Source organism: Saimiri boliviensis, chromosome 8, assembly GCF_048565385.1.
Source record: "Saimiri boliviensis isolate mSaiBol1 chromosome 8, mSaiBol1.pri, whole genome shotgun sequence".
Taxonomy (NCBI): domain Eukaryota; kingdom Metazoa; phylum Chordata; class Mammalia; order Primates; family Cebidae; genus Saimiri; species Saimiri boliviensis.
The window spans coordinates 9,280,839-9,303,299 of record NC_133456.1 but is presented as its reverse complement, the minus strand read 5'-3'; the positions used below and the strand labels follow the sequence as shown (position 1 = coordinate 9,303,299).

The 22,461-nt window shown below is 50.4% G+C and overlaps 1 protein-coding gene across 2 annotated transcripts in view; it reads left to right on the top strand.

Moving 5' to 3' along the window:
- The window catches only part of NISCH (nischarin), a 39,214-nt gene that overhangs the window by 10,539 nt on the left and 6,214 nt on the right, over window positions 1-22,461 (top strand). Inside the window, exons 4-15 of one of the 2 annotated variants that reach the window (XM_039477152.2) lie at window positions 5,862-5,910; window positions 7,178-7,341; window positions 7,666-7,761; window positions 9,442-9,537; window positions 12,037-12,189; window positions 13,173-13,241; window positions 13,702-13,887; window positions 14,053-14,181; window positions 15,278-15,391; window positions 15,698-15,809; window positions 19,926-20,050; window positions 21,177-21,226. In XM_039477152.2, coding sequence (XP_039333086.1) covers window positions 5,862-5,910; window positions 7,178-7,341; window positions 7,666-7,761; window positions 9,442-9,537; window positions 12,037-12,189; window positions 13,173-13,241; window positions 13,702-13,887; window positions 14,053-14,181; window positions 15,278-15,391; window positions 15,698-15,809; window positions 19,926-20,050; window positions 21,177-21,226 — 1,343 coding nt within the window. Of the gene's footprint in view, window positions 1-5,861; window positions 5,911-7,177; window positions 7,342-7,665; window positions 7,762-9,441; window positions 9,538-12,036; window positions 12,190-13,172; window positions 13,242-13,701; window positions 13,888-14,052; window positions 14,182-15,277; window positions 15,392-15,697; window positions 15,810-16,352; window positions 17,370-19,925; window positions 20,051-21,176; window positions 21,227-22,461 lie in introns of those variants that run through there. The other variant, XM_039477153.2, reaches the window with a different exon arrangement.

Below are 22,461 nucleotides of genomic sequence, written 5' to 3'. Positions count from 1 at the left end.
TTTGCTCCCTTTTTGTCCAGGGGGTACAGGGAGGAGTTATCCTCACACTGTATATAAACTGAATTTCAAGCAGATTAAATGAATAAACACACTTTTTAAAGATACCATAAAGGACCAAAATAAAAGTAATAGTTTTATGATCTTGGAGTTAGAGAAGAGGCCCAAGAAGTCATAAAGGAAAAAAAAAAATTAGGGCTGGGTGCGGTGGCTCATGCCTGTAATCCCAGCACTTTGGGAGGCCATGGTGGGCAGATCATGAGGTCAGGAAATCAAGACCCTCCTGGCTAACATGGTGAAGCCCCATCTCTACTAATAATACAGAAAATTAGGGTGTGGTCATGTGCACCTATAGTCCTAGCTACTCGGGAGGCTGAGGCAGGAGAATGGCTTGAACCTGGGAGGCGGAGGTTGCAATGAGCTGAGATTGCACAGCTACATTCCAGCCTGGGCGACAGAGCATGACTCTGTCTCAAAAAAAAAAAAAAAAAAAAAAAAACGTTAAACAATGTAAAAATGAAAAATCTCTGTCAGAAAAAGCACCGTGAACAAAGGTAAAAGGTATACACAGACTGGGAGGAAATATTTGCAACAAATAAACTACCATTAAAATGGCCACAATGTATAAAAAATGAAAAACAGACAACCAACCAAAGAGAAAAAACAGGAAAAGGACACCCTGTCTCCTGTGTCTTTAGAATCCCATAAACACATGAATTGCATGTCCTATGAATCCCTTGTCCTGGCGGAAAGGATGGACCCAATGTTCCTGTGAGTTATGAGGATTATGCAGCCTCCATCTGGAGCTGTTTACAAAAAGGCCTGTTGGCTGCCTTCTGTCGATGAGTTAAAATTCTTACCTATGGGATGTGGGGGTGTGGGACTGAGGGCCTTGAGGGGCCCTGCCAACCCTACCATTACACCACTGAAATGCTGAGGCAACTGGTTGTATACAGAGAGGCCAGGCCAAGGGCTTGAGTGTGGCTTTGCTGGGTTTTATCTATGTAAAATTGAGATTCTCAGCACTTGTCCACCTCAGTTTGTTCATTTGTGAAACAAGGTTCAAGATAGAAGTTTCCAGAGCTGGGTGCAGTGGTTCATGCCTGTAATCCCCAAAATTTGGGAGGTCAAGGTGGGAGGATTTCTTTATATATATATATATACACACACACACACATATGTATATATATATTTTTTAATGTGTATTAAGCATTATTTTTTTTTTTTGAGAAAGAAAAAAATAAGAAAAAGAATAAAGAAGAGGAAGAAAGAGAAAGAGGAAGAGGGAGAGAGAATGGGGGTATTGCTTTATTGCCCAGGCTAGAATGCAGTCTAAATATGGGTATGCCTATAATTGTCCTTAATAATGGAGACATAAAAGAAAATGAGGGAAGAGAAAAACAAGGAGCCAACCAACATTTCGTTTAAACTTCTAAGTTGATAATGATGTGGTACTGATAAGAGTGTGTATTTTGTGTAAAGTGGAGAGTTCTATAAATGTTAATTACGTTTACTTGTTCCAGATCTGAGTTCAAGTCCTGGATATCGTTGTTAATTTTCTGTCTCATTGATCTGTCTAATATTAATGTTGAAGTCTCCGACTACTATTGTGTGGGAGTCTAAGTCTCTTTATTAGTCTTGTATGTCTGGGTATTCCTGTATTGGGTGCGTATATATTTAGGATCTTTAGCTCTTCTTGTTGTTGCATTGATCCTTTTATCATTATATAATGTCCTTCTTTGCTTCTTTTGATCTTTGTTGCTTTAACGACTATTTTATCAGAGGCAAAAATTGTAACTTCTGCTTTTTATTTATTTTAGCTTTCTGTTTGGTTGGTAAATCTTTCTCCATCCCTTGTTTTGAGTCTTTGTGTATCCTTGAATGTGAGATGGGTCTGGATGCAGTATACTGATGGGTTTTAGTTTTTTATCCAAATTGTCTGTCTTTGGATTGGGGGATTTAGTCAATTTAAATTTAGAATTAACGATATATGTGAGTTTAATACTGCCATTTATTATTAGCTGGCTATTTTGCCCATTAGTTGATGTAAATTCTTCATTATATTGATGCTCTTTACTTTTTGGTATTTTTTAGAAAGGCTGATACTGTTTGTTCCTTTCTATGTGTAGTGGTTCTTTCGGAAGCTCTTGTAAAGCAGGCCTGGTGGTGATGAAATCTCTGAGTGCTTGCTTGTTTACAAAAAACTTTATTTTTCCTTCACTTATGAAGCTTAGTTTGGCTGGATGTGAAATTCTTGGTAGAAAGTTCTTTTCTTGGGCCGGGCGCGGTGGCTCAAGCCTGTAATCCCAGCACTTTGGGAGGCCGAGGTGGGTGGATCATGAGGTCAACAGATTGAGACCATCCTGGTCAACATGGTGAAACCCCGTCTCTACTAAAAATACAAAAAATTAGCTGGGCATGGTGGCGCGTGCCTGTAATCTCAGCTACCCAGGAGGCTGAGGCAGGAGAATTGCCTGAACCCAGGAGGCGGAGGTTGCGGTGAGCTGAGATCGCGCCATTGCACTCCAGCCTGGGTAACAAGAGTGAAACTCTGTCTCAAAAAAAAAAAAAAAAAGTTCTTTTCTTTAAGGATGTTGAATATTGGTCCCCACTCTCTTCTGGCTTGTAGGGTTTCTGCTGGGAGATCTGCTGTAATTCTGATAGGCTTCCCTTTGTGGGTAACCTGACCTTTCTCTCTGGCTGCCCTTAGTATTTTCTCCTTCATTTCAACCCTGGTGAATCTGACGATTATGTGCCTTGGAGTTGCTCTTCTTGAGGAATATCTTTGTGGTGTTCTCTGTATTACCTGGAGTTGATTATTATCCTGCCTTACTAGGTTGGGAAAATTTTCCTGAATAATATCCTGAAGCATATTTTCCAGCTTGGATTCATTCTCTTCATCACATTCAGGTACACCTATCAAGCGTAGATTAGGTCTTTTCACATAGTCCCATATTTCTTGGAGACTTTGCTCGTTCCTTTTTATCCTTTTTTCTCTAATCTTGTCTTCTTGTTTTATTTAATGGAGTTGGTCTTCAACCTCTGATATCCTTTCTTCTGCTTGATCGATTCGGCTGTTAAAACTTGTGCATACTTCACGTAGTTCTTGTATTGTGTTTTTCAGCTCCATCAATTCACTTACTTTCCTCTCTAAATTGTGTATTCTTGTTAACATTTCATCAAACCTTTTTTCAAAGTTCTTAGTTTCTTTGGATTGGGTTAGAACAAGTTATTTTAATTCACAGAAGTTTCTTATTATCTACATTTTGAAGCCTGCTTCTGTAATTGGAACACACTCGTTCTCCATCAAGCCTTGTTTCGTTGCTGATGAGGAACTGTGATCCCCTGCTGAGGGAGAGGCATTCTGATCTTGGGTATTATCAGCCTTTTTTTGGCTGTTTTCTTCCCTTCGTTGTAGATTTATCCATCTGTGGTCTTTATAATTACCGTCTTTGTAATTGGGTTTCTGAGTGGACGTCCAACTTATTGATTGTCAGCGCCGAAATCTGAGCAACCCACTGCGCCGACTAAATCAGCGGCGTTAAGATTGATGGTGCTTGTCTGACTCTGCACCAAGAACCGACGCTCCAAGGCGCCGGCAAAACCACCTTGCCGATCACAAGAGTTGCGCTGGCGACCTGTGGGGCTCTTCCGCTGGGAATCTCCTGGTGCGTGAGCAACAAGAATTCATGTGAAGGTGTGGCGTCCGCTCGTTCTTTGTGCTCTCACTGGGAGCTACAATCTCGAGCTGCTAGTGATCAGCCATCTTGGATCTCTCTCGAGGTGGGAGGATTTCTTGATGCCTGGAGTTCAAGACTATCTTGGGCAACATGGTGAGACCCTGTCTCTACAAAATATTTTCTTAAAAATTAGTGGGTTGGGCTAGGTACCGTGACTGATGCCTTTAATCCCATCACTTTGGGAGGCTGAGGTTGGTGGATCACCTGAGGTTGGGAGTTCAAGACCAGCCTGACCAACTTGGAGAAACCTTATCTCTACTAAAAATCCAAAATCAGCTGGCCGTGGTGGTGCATGCCTGTAATATCAGCTACTCGGGAGGCTGACACAGGAGAATTGCTTGAACCCAGGAGGTAAAGGTTGCAGTGAGCCAAGACTGTGCTATTGCACTCCAACCTGGGAAACAAGAGCAAAACTCTGTCTCAAAAAAAAAAATAAATAAATAAATAATGGGTTGGCCGGCCATGGTGGCTCACGCCTATAATCCTAGCACCCTGAGAGGCTGAGGCAGGGGGATCACTTGCGGTCAGGAGTTTGAGATCAGCCTGGCTAACATGGTGAAACCCCATCTCTGCTAAAAATACAAGAATTAGCCAGGCATGGTGGCACACGCCTATAATCACAGCTACTTGGGAGGTTGGGGTAGGAGGATCACTTGAGCCCAGGAGTTCCAGGCTGCAGTGAGCTATGGTCATCCCATTACACTCCAGCCTGAGTGACAGTGCAAGACCCTGTCTCTATTTAAAAAAAAAAAAAAAAAGTTTTCTTTTTTCCTCTTGTAGGACGTTGGGGAGGATTAAGGAGCCTTTAGTGGCTTAGGCTATGACCCAGTATGAATTAGGATCTCAGCCTGTTGTTTGTATGGCTGGAGGCTTGGCCTCGTCCTGCCTCCTTCACCACATCAATTTAAAAAGGAAATTCTTCCCACTTCTTGTGACCCCGGGGCTGAGTGTTACTATGGTGAATCTGGAAGGGATGAGCACAAGAAGAAAAAATGTTCACTCTTTTCCTGACATACATATAAAACATGAGAGAAAGTTGAAATGGTCATTCCCAGGAAGAATTAGCTCTAGGCAGTCCATCCCACCAGGGTGATAAGAGCCTCTTTTCCAGAAAAAAAAAATTGGACTTCCTCTCTGCCACACATTCTCCTAGGAACACCCAGAGCCAGTTTTGGGAGCTGCTGGCTTCCCAAAAGCCCTTAGCATAGTACAGCTCTACTGGGCCACAGTGCCCTTGGCCCTATGGACTGGAGTCATAGCATTAGGCTGGTTTCCCTTCTACTTTGGAGGAGATGTTGCAGGTGTCCATATAACTAGAATATTTAGTTTCTTCCCCTTTTTTTTTTTTTTTTTTTTTTTTTTTTTGAGACAGAGTCTCACTCTGTCACCCAGGCTGGAGTGCAGGGGCACGGTCTTGGCTCACTGCAACCTCCACCTCCCAGGTTCAAGCAGTTCTCCTGCCTCAGCCTCCTGAGTAGCTGGGACTACAGGCATATGCCACCACACCTGGCTAATTTTTTATATTTTTAGTAGAGAGGCATTTCACCATGTTAGCCAGGAGGGTCTGTCTCCTGACCTCGTGATCTGACTGCCTCGGCGTCCCAAAGTTCTGGGATTATAGGTGTGAGCCACCGCGCCCAGCCTTAGTTTCCCTTTCTAAGCTTCTTGCTTCATTGTAGGTCTATGCTGTCTTTTTTTTTTTTTTTTTTTGAGATGGAGTCTCGTTTTGTCACCAGGCTGGAGTGCAGTGGTGCAATCTTGGCTCACTACAATCTCCACCTCCCGAGTTCAAGCAATTCTCCTGCCTCAGCCTCCCAAGTAGCTGGGATTACAGGTGCACACCACCATGCCCAGCTAATTTTTGTGATTTTAGTAGAGATGGGGTTTCACCATGTTAGCCAGGCTGGTCTCGATCTCCTGACCTTGTGATCCGCCTACTTCGGCCTCCCAAAGTGCTGGGATTACAGGTGTGAGCCACTGCACCTGGCTATATGCTCTTCTTTCTTTAAACTTTCCAGAGAGCTGGCACTGCTACAACAAAGAGGGTAGATAGCAGGGACTGTGCAAATCCCAGGGACTGGGAGCAGATGGCCTTTCTAAGGGCAGGTTTTGTGTTCTCTGCAGGAGATAAATGGCATCACCGCGGCGCTGGCTGAAGAGCTGTTTGAGAAAGGTATGTGGCCACAGGTCCTTGAAATACTGGGCATAAGTTGTATAGTTTTATGAGGTGGCCAGACACACAGGGTGGCACAGAAGTCATTCTGGAGCTTTATAGGGTCCCGCCTCCTTAGAGTTACTCAGATCCATTGACCTGTTCATAGCCAAATCTGCCCACCTGCCTGCCCTATAGGTGGCCAGGTCAGAGGAGCTGTGGTCAGTACTCTTGATTACCTGTGTCAGGGGCTCAGTCTAGACTTGGGCTGTGTTCCAGAGCCCTGTGGTGGGTGCTGGAAGTTGGGTAGCATGCGGCTCCCTCACACCTGGTTTGTGCTTGCCTGAAAGGGCTCAGATGGCAGATAGAAGCTGAGCCTAGGCCCCATCCCTGCCAGAGAGCACAGTTACAGTAGCTAATGTGTGATGAATGCTTCCTGTTAGCATCTTACTGCTTTCCCTCAGGAGCCACAGGTATAGGTGAGGACACAGGGTCAGAGGCCCAGTTACCACTCTGAGGGCACTTGGCTGGGGGGAGTGGAGCCAGGACCAAGCGCCAGTTGGGCTTAGAACCCATCTTGCTCCCAGGCTCTGCATTGTGCTGGCAGCCTAGGCCTGCACCTGACCTGGATGTTTGCATTTCGGAGGTTGCAGCGTAGGTCTGTCACCCAGAATGTTCTCTCTCGGCAGCCTCACTCTGGCTCAGTGCCTTTGGTCTCGATTCAGCCTCACTCCTTGGTGGCTACACAGCCCTACAACCCTGCCCTCCTCTGTCATCAACTATCTAGGGTTGCCCCATGCCTAGCGTGCACCCAGAAGGGCAGCAGTTCCTGCACGCTCAGGGCCATGGCTTTGCCCTGACACAGTGGGTGCTTGCCAACTGCTTGTTGACAGAAAAAATGTGGCAGTCCCGGCCGGGCGCGGTGGCTCAAGCCTGTAATCCCAGCACTTTGGGAGGCCGAGGCGGGTGGATCACGAGGTTGAGAGATCGAGACCATCCTGGTCAACATGGTGAAACCCCATCTCTACTAAAAATACAAAAAACTAGCTGGGCGTGGTGGCATGTGCCTGTAATCCCAGCTACTCAGGAGGCTGAGGCAGGAGAATTGCCTGAGCCCAGGAGGCGGAGGTTGCGGTGAGCCGAGATCGCGCCATTGCAATCCAGCCTGGGTAACAAGAGCGAAACTCCGTCTCAAAAAAAAAAAAAAAAATGTGGCAGTCCCGTCTGCACAAGGGCTGGGGCTGGGGCTGGGGCTGGACACTTATCCCTCAGGGCATGGCTCTTGCAGGAGAACAGCTCCTGGGGGCTGGCGAGGTCTTTGCCATTGGACCCCTGCAGCTGTATGCCGTCACGGAGCAGCTGCAGCAGGGAAAGCCAACATGCGCCAGCGGGGATGCCAAGACTGACCTTGGGCACATTCTGGACTTCACCTGTCGCCTTAAGTACCTTAAGGTAAAGCTGTAGCAGCTCAGTCATGGAAAGCTCCTCAGTTGGTGGGGTTGCAGCCTTCGGGGGACTGGCTGGCAGTGTGTATGAGGGAGACCATGGGAAACTCTTGGTGGAAGGAAGGCTGCCTGGTTATTCTTGACACTGTGCTTGTAGCTGTGGGCACCAGGGGGCAGTCGTGACCCAGTGTCCTGTTACATTAAAGCTTGGCCTGAGCCTGCTTTGTTGAAGGCAGAGTGGTCAAAGTTGTCTTTGACTTGTTAGATGCTGCAGCACTGTCCGATGGGTGTACAGCGCTGTTCCCAATTCAAGCTTTATCTTTGGCCTCAGGTTTCTGGCACAGAAGGACCTTTTGGGACCAGCAACATTCAGGAGCAGCTCCTGCCATTTGACCTATCAATATTCAAGTCCCTGCATCAGGTGGAGGTAAGGCCCAGGGCTGCTGGAGTGCAAGGAGGGCTGAGGCCCGCGCGGCATCCTCTCGCTCCCAGCTCTGTGGCTAGGGAGTGTTTGTGATGTTGGGTGTCCTGATTGAATCATAAGGTGCTGTGCTTTCGTGTCTGGCAGTGTGTGACAGGTTCTTCCTAGGTAACCAGGCCCTGTGAAGGCGGAGGAAGAGAGGCCTGTCCTGTCCCTGGCTGGTCTGCACGTCTCTACCCTAGCATGAGCATAGGGGCAGTTAGCCAAGGTGGAGCACCAGCACCTGGCTCCTTCTGGGTCTCCTTATAGGGGCAGGGGGCATGTTAACTTCAAGTTAAAGTCCTGGGAAGTCATCCCGAGGGTCATACAGAGCCAAATACAAGTCTGTATTTCCCAAGACCGATTGGCAAAGAGCTTCGAGGTTGCCCTGCCCTCTGGGGCGCCCACACAAGAAATGCTTTGCATTCGTTACTACTGGACTCCTTGGTTTGTAACACCAATTTTACCATTTTTTTTTTAAAAAAAGGAGAGTCAGTAATGAAAACGAAAACATGTTTCAAAACATAATTTTTTGAGCATGACTTTTGTGTACTCCCCTGTGTCCCCATGTTTCCTTGATTGAATCTTTCCAGCAGCCCTGTGAAAAGGATATTTTTATTCCCATTTTACAGTTGGGGAACCTGAGGCTTGGGCCAATAAGGACATTTGGCCAGGGCCACACAGTTAGTGAGCGGAAAGCTGGGGTTTGAATTCAGCCAAGTCTCCCTCTAGAGCCTTTGCTGTGCCCTGGGCTCTTCTGCCTGCAGCGGTCTAGGCTGGAGGACCACTCCCTCAAGGAGTGCTTTGGCCACTGCTGCTGAGTGAGGGCTGGGAGGTGAAGGGGAACCCGGACTCAGCCCTGCCGAGCAGCCTGAGGGTCTGGATCCGGGTCTGTGGGTGTGCTTGGGCCTGTGCCCCGCCCCTCCTTACCATAGGACAGCTGAGTTCTGTGGAGTGGGGGCTGGGCAAACGGGGGACCCACCCCACTCACTGTGCTGTGGAGGCCCCTTGTTCTCCCGAGCAGTTTCCATGACCCACACTTCATGTTCACCTGCCAAGCCCCAGGCAGCTCTTACAGAGGAAATGGAATTTGTGGTCCGTTTTGAGTCTGAGAGGCCAGGCACCTTTCTTACTAGATTCCTGAGAAAATGTTTGGTCAGCACTGACACTGGGAAGAAGAGAGACTTCAGTCTTGAGTGGCCTCCCGTCTCTGAGGATTTGGGTTGCCCATCCTTGTGCTTCTTTTTTTTTTTTTTTTTTTTTTTTTGAGACGGAGTTTCGCTCTTGTTACCCAGGCTGGAGTGCAATGGCGCGATCTCGGCTCACCGCAACCTCCGCCTCCTGGGTTCAAGCAATTCTCCTGCCTCAGCCTCCTGAGTAGCTGGGATTACAGGCACGCGCCACCATGCCCAGCTAATTTTTTGTATTTTTAGTAGAGACGGGGTTTCACCATGTTGACCAGGATGGTCTCGATCTCTCGACCTCGTGATCCACCCGCCTTGGCCTCCCAAAGTGCTGGGATTACAGGCTTGAGCCACCGCGCCCGGCCCTTGTGCTTCTTTTGTATGGGGGTAGGGAACACCTGTGTCTAGGGACTTCTGATGGAGCAAGGATGCTGTTTCTGAGATGTGGCCATTCTTGTTCCAGATAAGTCACTGTGATGCTAAGCACATTAGAGGGCTGGTCTCCTCGAAGCCCACCTTAGCCACTCTGAGTGTCCGCTTCTCAGCAACTTCCATGAAGGTAAGTAAGCTTCACGTGTATTCTGCCTGGGGCAGGGTCTGTAGGTCAGTGTCCTGGGCTGTGGTCTTCAGCCACTGAGAATGGGTGTAGACACTGCTATGTTTGTCAGTATTCAGAAGTTGGACTTTCTGTGGGGTAGCCATATACTCACAGGGGGCCTCTCAGCTCTTGACACCCCCTGGAACACTTCAGTTCACATCTGCATAAAAGTCTGTGTTGTTAACGAGACATTTTAAGGAACTTGGCTTTTTTCGCCAAAAAATAAAAAATGTTATTGGTCAAACAAAATGTCGTTTGTCTGTTTGTTTTTGTTTTGAGATAGAGTCTCACTCTTTGGCCCAGACTGGAGTGCAGTGGTGTGATCTCAGCTCACTGCAACCTCACCTCTCAGGTTCAAGCAATTCTCCTGCCTTAGCCTCCTGAGTAGCTGGAACTATAGGTGCCCACCACCACACCTGGCTAATTTTTTTTTTTTTTTTTTTTTTTTTTTTTTTTTTGAGACGGAGTTTCGCTCTGTTACCCAGGCTGGAGTGCAATGGCGCGATCTTGGCTCACTGCAAATTCCGCCTCCTGGGTTCAGGCAATTCTCCTGCCTCAGCCTCCTGAGTAGCTGGGATTACAGGCACACGCCACCATGCCCAGCTGATTTTTTGTATTTTTAGTAGAGACGGGGTTTCACCATGTTGACCAGGATGGTCTCGATCTCTTGACCTTGTGATCCACCCACCTCGGCCTCCCAAAGTGCTGGGATTACAGGTGTGAGCCACCGCACCTGGCCCCAATTTTTGTATTTTTAGTAGAGACAGGGTTTCACCATGTTGGCCAGGATGGTCTCAAACTCCTGACTTCAGGTGATCTGCCTGCCTCAGCCTCTCAAAGTGCTAGGATTACAGGCGTGAGCCACTGTGCCCGGCTGTCATTGGTTTTTTTAATGCACAAATTGCTAAGCTGTGGCAAGTGGCAGGACCTATTAATTAGATTTATAACTAAGCTTAGATGGATCCTCTAAGCTTTAACAATCCCTGGCTTCATACTCATTTGTATCTTTTTCTCCATGGAATTGATTAGAGGGTGAGGTTGTAGAAATGCTAGACTGTTTACATGTGGGCAGCAGAAACATTCAAATTGGGAATGTAGGTTTCTGTTTACCTTTTTATGGATTATATCTTGCTAATGTTAAAATTCTGCTCTGGGTATAGAAAAGGGATGTAGCAGCTAGTATTGTGACTTAAGGTGCCTGATCAAGACTTAGCTTTGGGCCAGGTATAATGGCTCTAGCATTCTGGGAGGCTAAGGCAGGAGGATTCCTTGAGTCCAGGAGTTCGAGACCAACCCGGGCAACATAGGGAGACCTTGTCTCTTTTAAAAAAAAAAAAAAAAAGACTTGGGTTTGGTGAAAAATTTTCCTGTTGAAGCTTGCGGAGAGAGTGTTGGACTATCCAGTCCCTCTCCGAGCATGTCTCGCTGTCTTGCTGAAGGAACCCAGGGCAACCCATTGTGAGAAGAGAGGTCTCATCAAATGAATAGGCCTGCCTTCCTCCATTTTGATGGTCTCTCCTCCCCTTGTCTTAGCATTGTCTGACTTCATCCCTCTAACATAATGGTTTTAAAGACCTGGTGTCCACAGTGAGGACCACATCATCAGCTTGGAAAGCTCAGTTGCCTGGAAACTGAATTCTGACCTTCAGCCTCTGAGAAGCTAGAAAAGATGGCTGGCTAGTAGCAGTGGCTTGACCCATAATCCCAGCACTTTGGGAGGTCAAGGCGGGAGGATCACTTGGGCCCAGAAGTTTGAGACTAATCTGGGCTATGTAGGGAGCCCTCGTTTCTTTTTTTCTTTTTTTTTTTTTTTGACGGAGTTTCGCTCTTGTTACCCAGGCTGGAGTGCAATGGCGCGATCTCGGCTCACCGCAACCTCCGCCTCCTGAGTTCAGGCAATTCTCCTGCCTCAGCCTCCTGAGTAGCTGGGATTACAGGCACGCACCACCATGCCCAGCTATTTTTTTTGTGTTTTTAGTAGAGACGGGGTTTCACCATGTTGACCAGGATGGTCTCGATCTCTTGACCTTGTGATCCACCCGCCTCGGCCTCCCAAAGTGCTGGGATTACAGGCTTGAGCCACCGCGCCCGGCGCTCGTTTCTACAGAAAAAAAAAAATTAATTTGCTGGGCAAGGTGGTGTGCGTCTGTAGTCCCAGCTACTCAAGAGACTGAGGCAGGAGGATTTGCTTGAGCCTGCTGGGAGTTCGAGGCTGCAGTGAGTCATGATGGCTCCACTGCACTCCAGACTAGGTAACAGAGTGAATATGTGTCTCAAAATTCAGCTTTGAATGATTTCACAATCGTTTAAAGACATACAAACCAAAGGTCTGCTTTAATGCAAGTTTACTTCCATGTGCTAAATATGCTCCAACCCTTCCTTAAATTCTGCAACTACTGTGTTCCCAGTTAGTGTTGTGTGAGGGCCCAAGTGTGGTGCTCAACAGATGTTTTTCTGCAGGAAGTCCTTGTTCCTGAAGCCTCAGAATTTGATGAGTGGGAGCCTGAAGGCACGGCCCTAGAAGGCCCTGTGACAGCCGTCATCCCCACTTGGCAGGCATTGACCACGCTTGACCTGAGCCACAACAGCATCTCCGAGATCGACGAGTCTGTGGTATGCTCTCAGCAGCAGGTGCCAGGGGTTTCTCTGGACCCACCAAACCCTGAGTTTGAGTATTTAACTCAGCTTTTTCAGGAAGGATCACAGAAAACCTGTATCTAGTGCTCTGCGCAGTGCCTGCAATTTTAAGTTAATTTCAAAATGGGGGCCGGGCATGGTGGCTAACACCTGTAATCCCAGCACTTTGGGAGGCCAAGGTGGGAGGATCACCTGAGGTTAGGAGTTCGAGACCAGCCTGACCAACATGGTGAAACTCCATCCCTACTAAAAATACAAAACTAGCTGGGCGTGGTGGCACACACTGTAATAATCCCAGCTACTCGAGAGGCTGAGACAGGAGAATCACTTGAACCCGGGAGGCAGAGGTTGCAGTGAGCTGAGATCGCGCCACTGCATTCTAACCTGGGCGACAGAGTGAGACTCCATTGCAAAAGAAAAAACAAATGAAATCGTTTAAAATCGGTGAGATAGTGCTTAGAACCAAATAAAAACATTAATTTCATGTAAATTTAATAAACTATAGCCACACTAAGTGATGACATTTACTCCAAAGAGTGGAGCAGAACAATCACTCCATAGATGACAGATGTGCCCATATAAGAATGACATCCAGAGGACATTTGGTCAGTAAGAGTGTCGTTCCTGTGTTTGCGCTGCTCAGGGACTGTGGGCAGGGATTAAAGAAGGACAGACTCCTTTCTGTCTGGGACCTTGCCGTGTGTCATTTTCACAAGGCAAGTGTTCCATGAAAACAACGGGTAGTGCCCAGCATTGGGGGCCCTGTGTGTGCCTTTGGATATGCTACTGGCTGGGCAGCGGGAGGTGTCCCACCAGTGGTCCTGCAGGGATGGCCCATGGGAGTCCATGGTCGGGAGAAAGTGTCCTGGGGTGCCCCTCTACCATGTAGGGGGCTGTGTTTGGGGTCCAGCCTCCTACAGTAACATTGAGTGTTCCTTTTTTTCTCCCCCCCCCACAAGAAACTGATCCCAAAGATTGAGTTCCTGGACCTGAGTCACAATGGATTGCTGGTTGTGGACAATCTGCAGGTAGTCCCTTTGGAGACCGGTACTGCCTGCCCGCATTCCCAGGGTCTCATTCTGAGAGTTCAGGAGGCTGACGCAGCCTTGGGAATTTGTCCATACCCAGGGGTTGAAGGGCAGGGGCTGCTGCCTTCCCTTTAGGATCCCAGCAATGCACTGAGTGACTGTTGCTCTAGTTCCAAAGAATTAGGAAACATGAGTAAATAAAAACCAGGCATGATGACACATCTCCGTCCTGAAGGTGGACAGCTATGTTTGCAACCGCCACCCCAACTGTCTGTAGGGGTGCCACTGTGCCGTGACATGTGCAGCAGAGAAGAGGGACTTCCCTTCCTAAAATACCTGTCAGAGTGACTTGCAGAAGTGGGTAGTTTGGGTTGGAAGGCCCATCTTGCCATTAGTGTCAGGCCCCTATCTTTGGAGACTTGACCTGAGCCACTTTACATTGTTCTCCACGCCGCTGCAGCACCTGTATAATCTTGTGCATCTGGACCTGTCCTACAACAAGCTCTCCTCCTTGGAAGGGCTTCACACCAAGCTGGGGAACATCAAGACCTTGAACCTAGCAGGCAACCTCCTGGAGAGTCTGAGTGGCCTGCACAAGCTCTACTCACTGGTCAACCTGGATCTCCGGGACAACAGGATCGAACAGGTGAGCCCAAGGACCTCACGGTTCTGGGACTTGTGTGCCTGGTGTGTATCATGTTAAAGAAGAATGTTAAGATTCCTTTCATTTAAAAGAGGCCATGAAATGTGTTAGCATGTTGCCGAAGTATTAAGAGAAGGGACCAAAGGGGATGGAACTCATACCTTGCAGATGGAGGAGGTCCGGAGCATAGGTAGCCTCCCGTGTCTGGAGCACGTGTTTCTGCTGAACAACCCTCTGAGCATCATCCCCGACTACCGGACCAAGGTGCTGGCTCAGTTCGGAGAGAGGGCCTCAGAGGTGAGCCCCAGTGCAGCCTGAGGAGCCCAGGGAGACCCTTGGGATATAGTCAAGTCTGCATGGGCGGTAGGGATATATGTCCATTGTTCTACCCTGCCTCAGAAGGACGTTCTGTCCCTTGAGGGCTTTTCGGTTCTGGGAAGTCCACTATCTCCCCAGGAAAAGGCTCCCTTGCGTCTCCTGCCCCTCCTGTCTGGGATAACACTGTTTATTCTAGGAAAGGGTCAGAAACAAGATCCTTAAAATATTCCTGTCTCCTGGACAACTTTTGGCCGTAGTGCCTGATTGTAAACCCAAAGGATTTGCCTTTGCTAGTATAGCCCAGCCCGGTGTCTGCTGCCCCTGGCTGTGTTTGTGCACCTGCCACGATGCTGAGCAGACACTCCTTAACCAGGTTCACCCATTGCCTGGGCCTCAAGCAGGCCCCCTAAATCTCTCATTGATTGTTGAACTTTCTGTTCTCGCGAAATCCCAGGCCAGAAAATACTTAGGAGTCTATTTGTGTCCACCTCCCTCTTTTTGGCCCCAAGTGCCCCTTCCTCCACATAATCACAAGACCATGAGATGTCATCTCCTCCCCTCCTGGGCTGCAGACCTTGGGAAGCTCCCAGTCCACAGAGTATCTGTTCCTGCCCATGTCCTTGGGACCTTCCCTCATTCAACCACTCCACCCAACCCCCACTGCCTGCCAGCCACCACTCCCTCCTGCATTTGCAGGTGGGAGCCCTGACCTCTCCCACCGCTGGTTACCTTACCCGTTGCTCTTTAGTCTGGCTCCTGCCTCTAACTGGGGGCCTAGTTCAAGTTGTCCCCTTTCCCTAGTCCCAGCTGCCCAAGAGCTTGCTGCCTCCTGTTCTTGGTGAGGGACTCCAGAGACAGATGTGGGACCTTCCTGGGGTCCTCCAAGGCACTCCCAGGTCAATTCTGTGAGTGGTGAAGAACCACCTCCAAGCAAGCTGAGCCTCCCTCAGCCTGTGGTGTCCTCACAGGGCCTATCCCACAGCAGGTGCTCACGCCCCATCCTCAGCAGGACCCTGCCATCCTCCTGCCATGTTTGCTAGTCCCCATGCTGATAGCCACTTTCTGGATGCTCTAGGTCTGTCTAGATGACACAGTGACCACAGAGAAGGAGCTGGACACTGTGGAAGTGCTGAAAGCAATTCAGAAAGCCAAGGAGGTCAAGTCTAAACTGAGCAACCCAGAGAAGAAGGTGGGTGGGTATGGCAGGTGGGAGGGCAGTGGTGCAGAGCCAGCTCGGGGGGCCTGGGCTTTGGGATTGCTCAGGGCTACTGAGTTCCCGCTGCATCTCCCTGGTTGCATGACCTTGGGCAAGTTGCAGCCTCTGTGTTCTCCTCTGTGGGTTGGGGACAGTAATAGTTCCTGCTGTAAGGGTCGGGTGAGACACTCTGCAGCACCCAGTTTGTGAGAACTGTTGTGCTCCCTCCTCACTGCCTTGGCCTTGGGGAGCTCTGTGCTTCCTCTTCTCTCCTGGGCTGACTCAAGCACTTGTCCTCAGGGTGGCGAGGACTCTCGGCTTTCAGCTGTCCCCTGTGTCAGACCCAGCAGCTCCCCTCCCACCGTGGCTCCCACATCTGCCTCCCTGCCCCAGCCCATCCTCTCCAACCAAGGTAATAGTGTATGTGTCTTGCTCTTAGTGGAGCCACACAGCCCTGCCTGGGTCCCCTGGCTGGGCTGGGGTTGGGGGAGAGGTACCACCGCCTGCTTCCAACAGGGTCAGACACAGGGAGGGCGGTGCCTTCTGTAGGCTGGTCCTCGCAGGGGAACACATGGCAGGGGTGCCCGGCCTGATGCCAGCTGTTGCTTGCTTGGTGAGGACTCCCGATTGCTTTGACGCCCACATCGAGCTCCTCTAGGAGACCGCAGGGTGTCTGATGGGCCCCGAGGCTGCCCTCTGAACAGGCTTGGGGCTGTTGATTCCTGGTTACAGGAAGCCGGGCCTTTGACTTTACTGAGTCTGAAGCCTGAATCCCTGCACGGGGAAAACCTTGCTTTTATCATTGCCTCATCTCTGTGGCGTGACCCAGCCTCAGAATACTGTGTTTGTGGGGCCAGGATGGGCCATCTGTGTCCCTGTGGACCCATGGAAGACAAGGCCCATTCGTCTGCCCACTGTCTTAGCGTTTTCAAAGGGCTTTCACCTCTGAACCCAGGCATCCTCGGAGATGAGTGAGTGAAGCAGGTCCCATGAGCGTGTCTGCTGGCCCGGCCCCCGCGGAAGAGGGGAGGGTGTGCCGTCCCGAGTGGAGCCGAGGCTCGGGACACGCAGGAAAGGACGCCGCCTGCCCGGGCTCCTGGAGACGCAGAACTTGGTGTGAGGTCTTGGGAAAACAGTTCAACCCGATGTTTTAAGAGCCAGAAAAACATTCCCATCCCTTGACCTGGTAACCCCACTGGTGGGGATTTTCTCTTAAAGGGATAAAATACCGGGAAGGGGAGGTGAAATGCTCATCACTGCCAAAACACGGGCTGCAACTGCAACGTCGGTGGATGAGAGGGAGAGTCGGCTGTGTGTGCCCTCCCAGCAGGGACAGGAAGACTGGGCAGGAAGAGGGGAGAAGCACTCGCATTAAGGCAAAAGGCCCGACGCAGAGCAGCCCAGAGGTCACACCTATGAGATGTGGAAGAGAATTCCTGAGCACAGAGCGATGGGGTTAGGTGGCAGGGTGATTGCCCATTTTGCTTCTGTCAGACTCTTGACTGAGGATTTCTGGTTGCATTTTCTTACATAAAAACCAGGGAGGTTCTATCACGGTGAGGAAGCTTCCCTGACACCGCCTCCTACAGGGGGGTCAAGCGAGCCTGTGGAGGCATCATATGACTGTAGGCTTCTGGGGACAGGGAGCTGCATCTGCTTCTCAGGGTCAGGGACATAGCCGTTTCTGCCGGCATCTGTTGATCAGTGAGTGAGTGTGGGCAGGCAGAGCAGGAGCCGGTGAGGAGCAGGCCCTGGGCGTGCAGGGGTGCACTGTCCCCCCAGGCTGCAGCTGCAGGCAGCCCCCACATTGTCGGTGAAGCCTCTGCACCAGCTCAGCCCCCTCCTCACTCCCCTCGTGCCCTGGGGACACTCTGCAGAGGGGCACTCTGCAGTCTGTCCCTCCCTGCCATCACTGGACTTCTGGATGTTGCCTCCAGATTTGCACCTCTTAAATAAAACTGCAGTGGATGTCTTTGTGTGCACCTCTCTTTCCTTTTGGTGAGAAACAGCAAAGGTCGGACCCCCATCTAAGGACTCTCCTGATATTCCCGTTCTATCCACTGAGTGCCCTTTCTGACCACTTGTTGGTACAGGCCACGGTCCGGGATGGGAACAGATAGACTGTCCCTGTTCACATTTCCTCGTGTCCAGACAGGGCTTTGGGGGGTGGGTAGTGGCAAAAAATGTTGGTCTTTTTCTCACTGATTCGGAGGCCTCCTATGTGTTTGTTCGGCCGCGCGTTCCTGGGTCTTGCCTGGATGGGCAGGGCTTTTTAGTGGAGGGGAGCAGCTTTGCTGACCCATGCCTGTTGCTCCCAGCCTGGTTCCCCAGAAGGGAGCCTAGTTGCTAATGAACTGGGTAGTCAGGGGCCTGCCTGAAGGGGGCACTGTCCAGAGAACACCCAGCCTCCCGTGGTTGTGGGTGCTGTCGGAGCCATGGATGATTGTGACTGATAGGGGTGGTCGCCTGAGGTGCCGGAGTTGATTGTCCAGCCAGGCCTGGGAACTGAGAGAAGGCTGTGTGGAGAGGTGGTCAGGACCCAGGGCTCTGTCAGCTGAGTTTGTGTCCCAGCTTCCTAGCTGTGGGACCTTCTCAACTGTGAAGTGGACGCACCCTACTTCATTCATTCTAAGAAGCACACATTTCCACCTTGTGACTTCTCTGAAATTGAGGTGCGTCTTTCAGTCAGTGGCATCTCATAGTTGCTGTCAGCCAGCTGGTATTCGAGATGGAGTCATGGAAAATCCGTGGACACCTTCCGCTAGGACCAAGATGGCTCCACCTGCCGCATCTTAGATTTGATGAAATGTGGTAAATAACGAGAGGCATGCATGAACGAATGCTGGGGAGGCGCTTGGCACTGCTCAGAGCTCCACAGGGGTGGTCAATGAAGGCTGCCCTTTCCCACATCCTTAGTGGGGAGTTCAAGATGACCCAGATGGTGCCCCTGGGGAGCTTGGAGCCATGAGGGAGGATGAGCCATGTGCCAGAGGAGAACAAGGCAGGATGATGTGGGGCTTCTATAGACTCTAGAGCAGAGGTCTGCAGTGGAGGCGATGTCTGAGGTGAATCGAAGGATGGGTAGGAGTTGAACGTTCAGCGGGCAGAGGGTGGATTGCAGGAGAGCAGCAGCCTGGGCAGGTGACCAGGGTGGCCCATCATGGTGCTTCATGCATGGCTGTCTGCTTGCCATTATTCCTGCCTGCCTAGCCCCTGCTGCTTCACTTTGGGGGGTGCATCCGAGCTTGGGCCCACCTGCCTTCCTCGCTGTGGGCAGAGGACCCAGGCTGTGTGAGTTGTCCTGTCCTGGGGAGCAGCTGAGCTGGAAGGGGTCTTGACCTGTGGGGCTCAGAGGGCTTGGAGTCATTTCACTGGACCATGGCAACGCTGGTCTGTGGAGGCAGCTGGGGCTCCTGTAGGCCTCCGTGAGACTGGTGGCCGATGCCGTGTTCACCCTGCTGGCTGCAGTCAGGAAAGTGTTCACAAAGGCTTTCCCTTCAAGTGGTCTAGAAGTGATCTGGAGTGGAGTCACAGGTCCAGATAGGCTATGTTCATAAAACAGCTTCAGTAGGGTTTAGGAACACTGTGCATTTACAGGGTGCATGGGTCAGAGTGCTGCTGTCTATGGGAGGTGGCCGCAGGGCAGGTCAGTGGGTGCATCCTGCAGTAAGTGGGACTGTGGATGCGGGCTCAGGCTGGACTCAGCATCCCTGCTGGAGACCAAGGCCTGCAAGGGCTGGCCCCCTGGTGAATCGTCCCGTGCACCGTATGTCTGTGAGTCCTGCAGAGATGACAGATCAGGGGACAGAGTGATGTCCAGTCATAAGATGCTCCAGGGGTGAACACATTGTGGGCTCTTAATAGATATACCTCCAAACTACTCTCTGGATGGGTGGGCCAGCTCGCATGCCTGTGCCGGCTGTCCAGTGAGGTCGGGGCAGGCCACACAGTCAGTCTGAGTTTTGCCGAAGTTGAGAGGCAGTACTGGTGTCTTGTTTCAGCTTGCCTTTCTTTGTGTACTACTGAGAGTGGGCATTCTTTTCATGTTCTGTCTTCTGGCCATTCTGCAAATGTGTGTTCACGTCCTTGTAGTCTGTGAATGGGGTTTCCAACCTTCCCCCGTTTTTGTAATCTGTAAGAACTTTTTACAGACTAGCGATCTAAATCTTTGTCAGATACTGCAAACACTTTTTTCTCATTTCATCTGGTTTTAATTTATCCTTTTTTTAAAAAATATGTCTATGGAAGATTAATTTTTATGTAGTCACACATCAGTTTTTTCCATTGCATTTATTCTCAGAATACCTCTCCCTGCTCTGAGATTAGATAAGCAGTCATTTGTTTTTTCTTGAGTTATTTTGAAATTTCAGTTTTAACATGTTCTTCTATAATCCATATGGCTGGGTTTTGGGGTCTGGCTAGCCCCCGGCCATGCCGGTAGCCTGAGGAGCCCAACCCCACTTGTTGAACGGCCACTCTCCCTGCCCTGCCCACCCTCCTGCCTGCCCACCCACCCTGGTCTCTCCAGGAATCATGTTCGTTCAGGAGGAGGCCCTGGCCAGCAGCGTCTCGTCTACCGACAGTCTGACTCCTGAGGACCGGCCCATTGCCCGGGGATGTTCTGATTCCTTGGAGTCCATCCCTGCAGGACAGGTAATGCCCTCCTCCTGCTTCTGGGGACCATATGGCCATGGGTGGACTCTTCCACCTGGGGTTGTGTACAGTAGGAAGTAGCCTGGCTGGAGCTGAGGCAGTTGCTTCCAGGGTTTGGCGTCCTCTGCTTTGCCCCACTGTCTTTCTCTTGGACCTTTCTCTAGTTGAGTCTGTCTTCCTGACAAATCCAGTGGTTAAGGGTTTATTTTCGGCCTCCCTCCTTCCCTTCCCCACCCTCTTGGTTGATGGGAACAGGCAGTTCTCTGTCACTGGGCCCAGGGCACGAGGGGGCAGGTGGAGAGGGTGGCCCTTGACCCTGTGAGCAGGCTCTCCTGGTGAAGGTATTTCAAAAGGCCCTTGTGCAGGGACTTGTTTGGGTTTCTTCTCTGTTTCCTGGCACCCTTGGGGCCACTCAGCCCCTTCCCGCATGTCACCCTGGTGATCTGGGAAACAGGATAACTCCAGCACCTCCTCTGTGGTTGTTACTGAGAGTTTCGGAGCCCCTTCCTGTGTCCTGAGAAAAGAGAGGAGGAAAGCAAAGGTGCTTGCTGAGTGCTTGGGGAATGTGCTTGGTGCCTGGGCCTCCCTCCAACCCCGTCCCTGCAGCAGTACAAGGTTATGGCCTTGTGACACTGGGACAGTTTGCGGAGTCCTTGTCTGTCCTCAGCACTGTACGGTACTCTCCCACCACCCTTCCCAGGGTGACACAGCAAGAGATTTCCAAGCCCTAGGTCTTCCCCAGTGCATAGAGACCATTGGGAGGGACTTTTCAGGGCTGTGTCCACTACTGGCCAGTTATGGTCGGACTGAATTTGTAGACTATCTACCTGGACCCTTGGGTGGCATAAGGAGCAGTCAGATGCCAAATCCCTGGAGAGTGGCAAGAGACTGTGGCCCTGGGTTGTGAGTGTGGGAAACCCAGCCCTGCTGTGTGCTGGTGGGATAACCAAGTGGGTCTCTGCCCTTCTTGGTCCCAGAGTGGGGGCCCAGGGTAGAGCATGGGATGGGGAGGAGCCTCCTCAGGGCAGAGATGGAGAGCAGAATGCCCAGCTCAGGGTCTGGAACCCAGTAAATGCTAGGGCTGGCTGCAGCAGGTGGGCACTGACTGCGTTTCTTTCTCCATCAGGCAGCCTCCGATGATTTAAGGGATGTGCCAGGAGCTGTTGGTGGTGCAAGGTAAGGAAGAGGTTGGAAAGGGACCCCGGCCTGGCTGCACAGCCTTCTGCACATACTCCACTGTGGACCAGGGGTGGCCAGTCAGTTTCTTTTAAAAATCTGCTCACAGAAGTTCTGCAGAACTCTTTCTTCCTCTAAAGAGACACAGATAAGATGGACTCTTCAATCTGTTTCCAAATTCTGATACCTAAAGTCTGCCCAGCACGTTACCCTACACCAGGGGTTGGCACATCAAGGCCTGTGTGTGGCTCACAGCCTGGGAGCTAAGAATGATAGTTACATTCTTTGTTTTGAGACAGTCTTACTCTGTTGCCCAGGCTGGAGTGCAGTGACGTGTTCTTTGCTCACTGCAACCCCCGCCTCCCAGATTAATGCAATTCTGCAATTCTCCTGTCTCAGCCTCAGCCTCCTGAGTAGCCCAGACCACAGGCACATACCACCACGCCTAGCTAATTTTTTTTTTTTTTTTTTGAGACGGAGTTTCGCTCTTGTTACCCAGGCTGGAGTACAATGGCGCGATCTCGGCTCACCGCAACCTCTGCCTCCTGGGTTCAGGCAGTTCTCCTGCCTCAGCCTCCTGAGTAGCTGGGATTACAGGCACGAGCCACCATGCCCAGCTGATTTTTTGTATTTTTAGTAGAGACGGGGTTTCACCATGTTGACCAGGATGGTCTCGATCTCGTGTGATCCACCCGCCTTGGCCTCCCAAAGTGCTGGGATTACAGGCGTGAGCCACCGTGCCCGGCATGTATTTTTAGTAGAGATAGAATTTCACCATGTTGGCCAGGCTGGTCTCAAACTCCTGAACTCCAGTGATCCTCCCACTCGGCCTCCCAAAGTTCTGGAATTACAGGCTTGAACCACCTCACCCGGCCAGAATGACAGTTTACTTTTTTTTTTTTTTTAGATGGTGTCTTGCACCGTCGCCCAGGCTGGAGTGCAATGGCACATCTGAGCTCACTGCAACCTCCACCTCCTGGGTTCAAGCAATTCTCCTGCCTCAGCCTCCCAAGTAGCTGGCATTACAGGCACCCACCACCACCACGCCTGGCTAATTTTTAGTAGAGACAGGGTTTCACCATGTTAGACAGTTACTTTCTTAAAGGGCTATTAGAGATCGTATGGACAGGGTAGCCCATAAATCCCGAAATGTGTACTCTGACCCTTTACAGAAGTTCACCAACTCCCATTCTATATGCAAGGGCTGCAGTGGCCAAGAAGAGCTGGAATTTAAG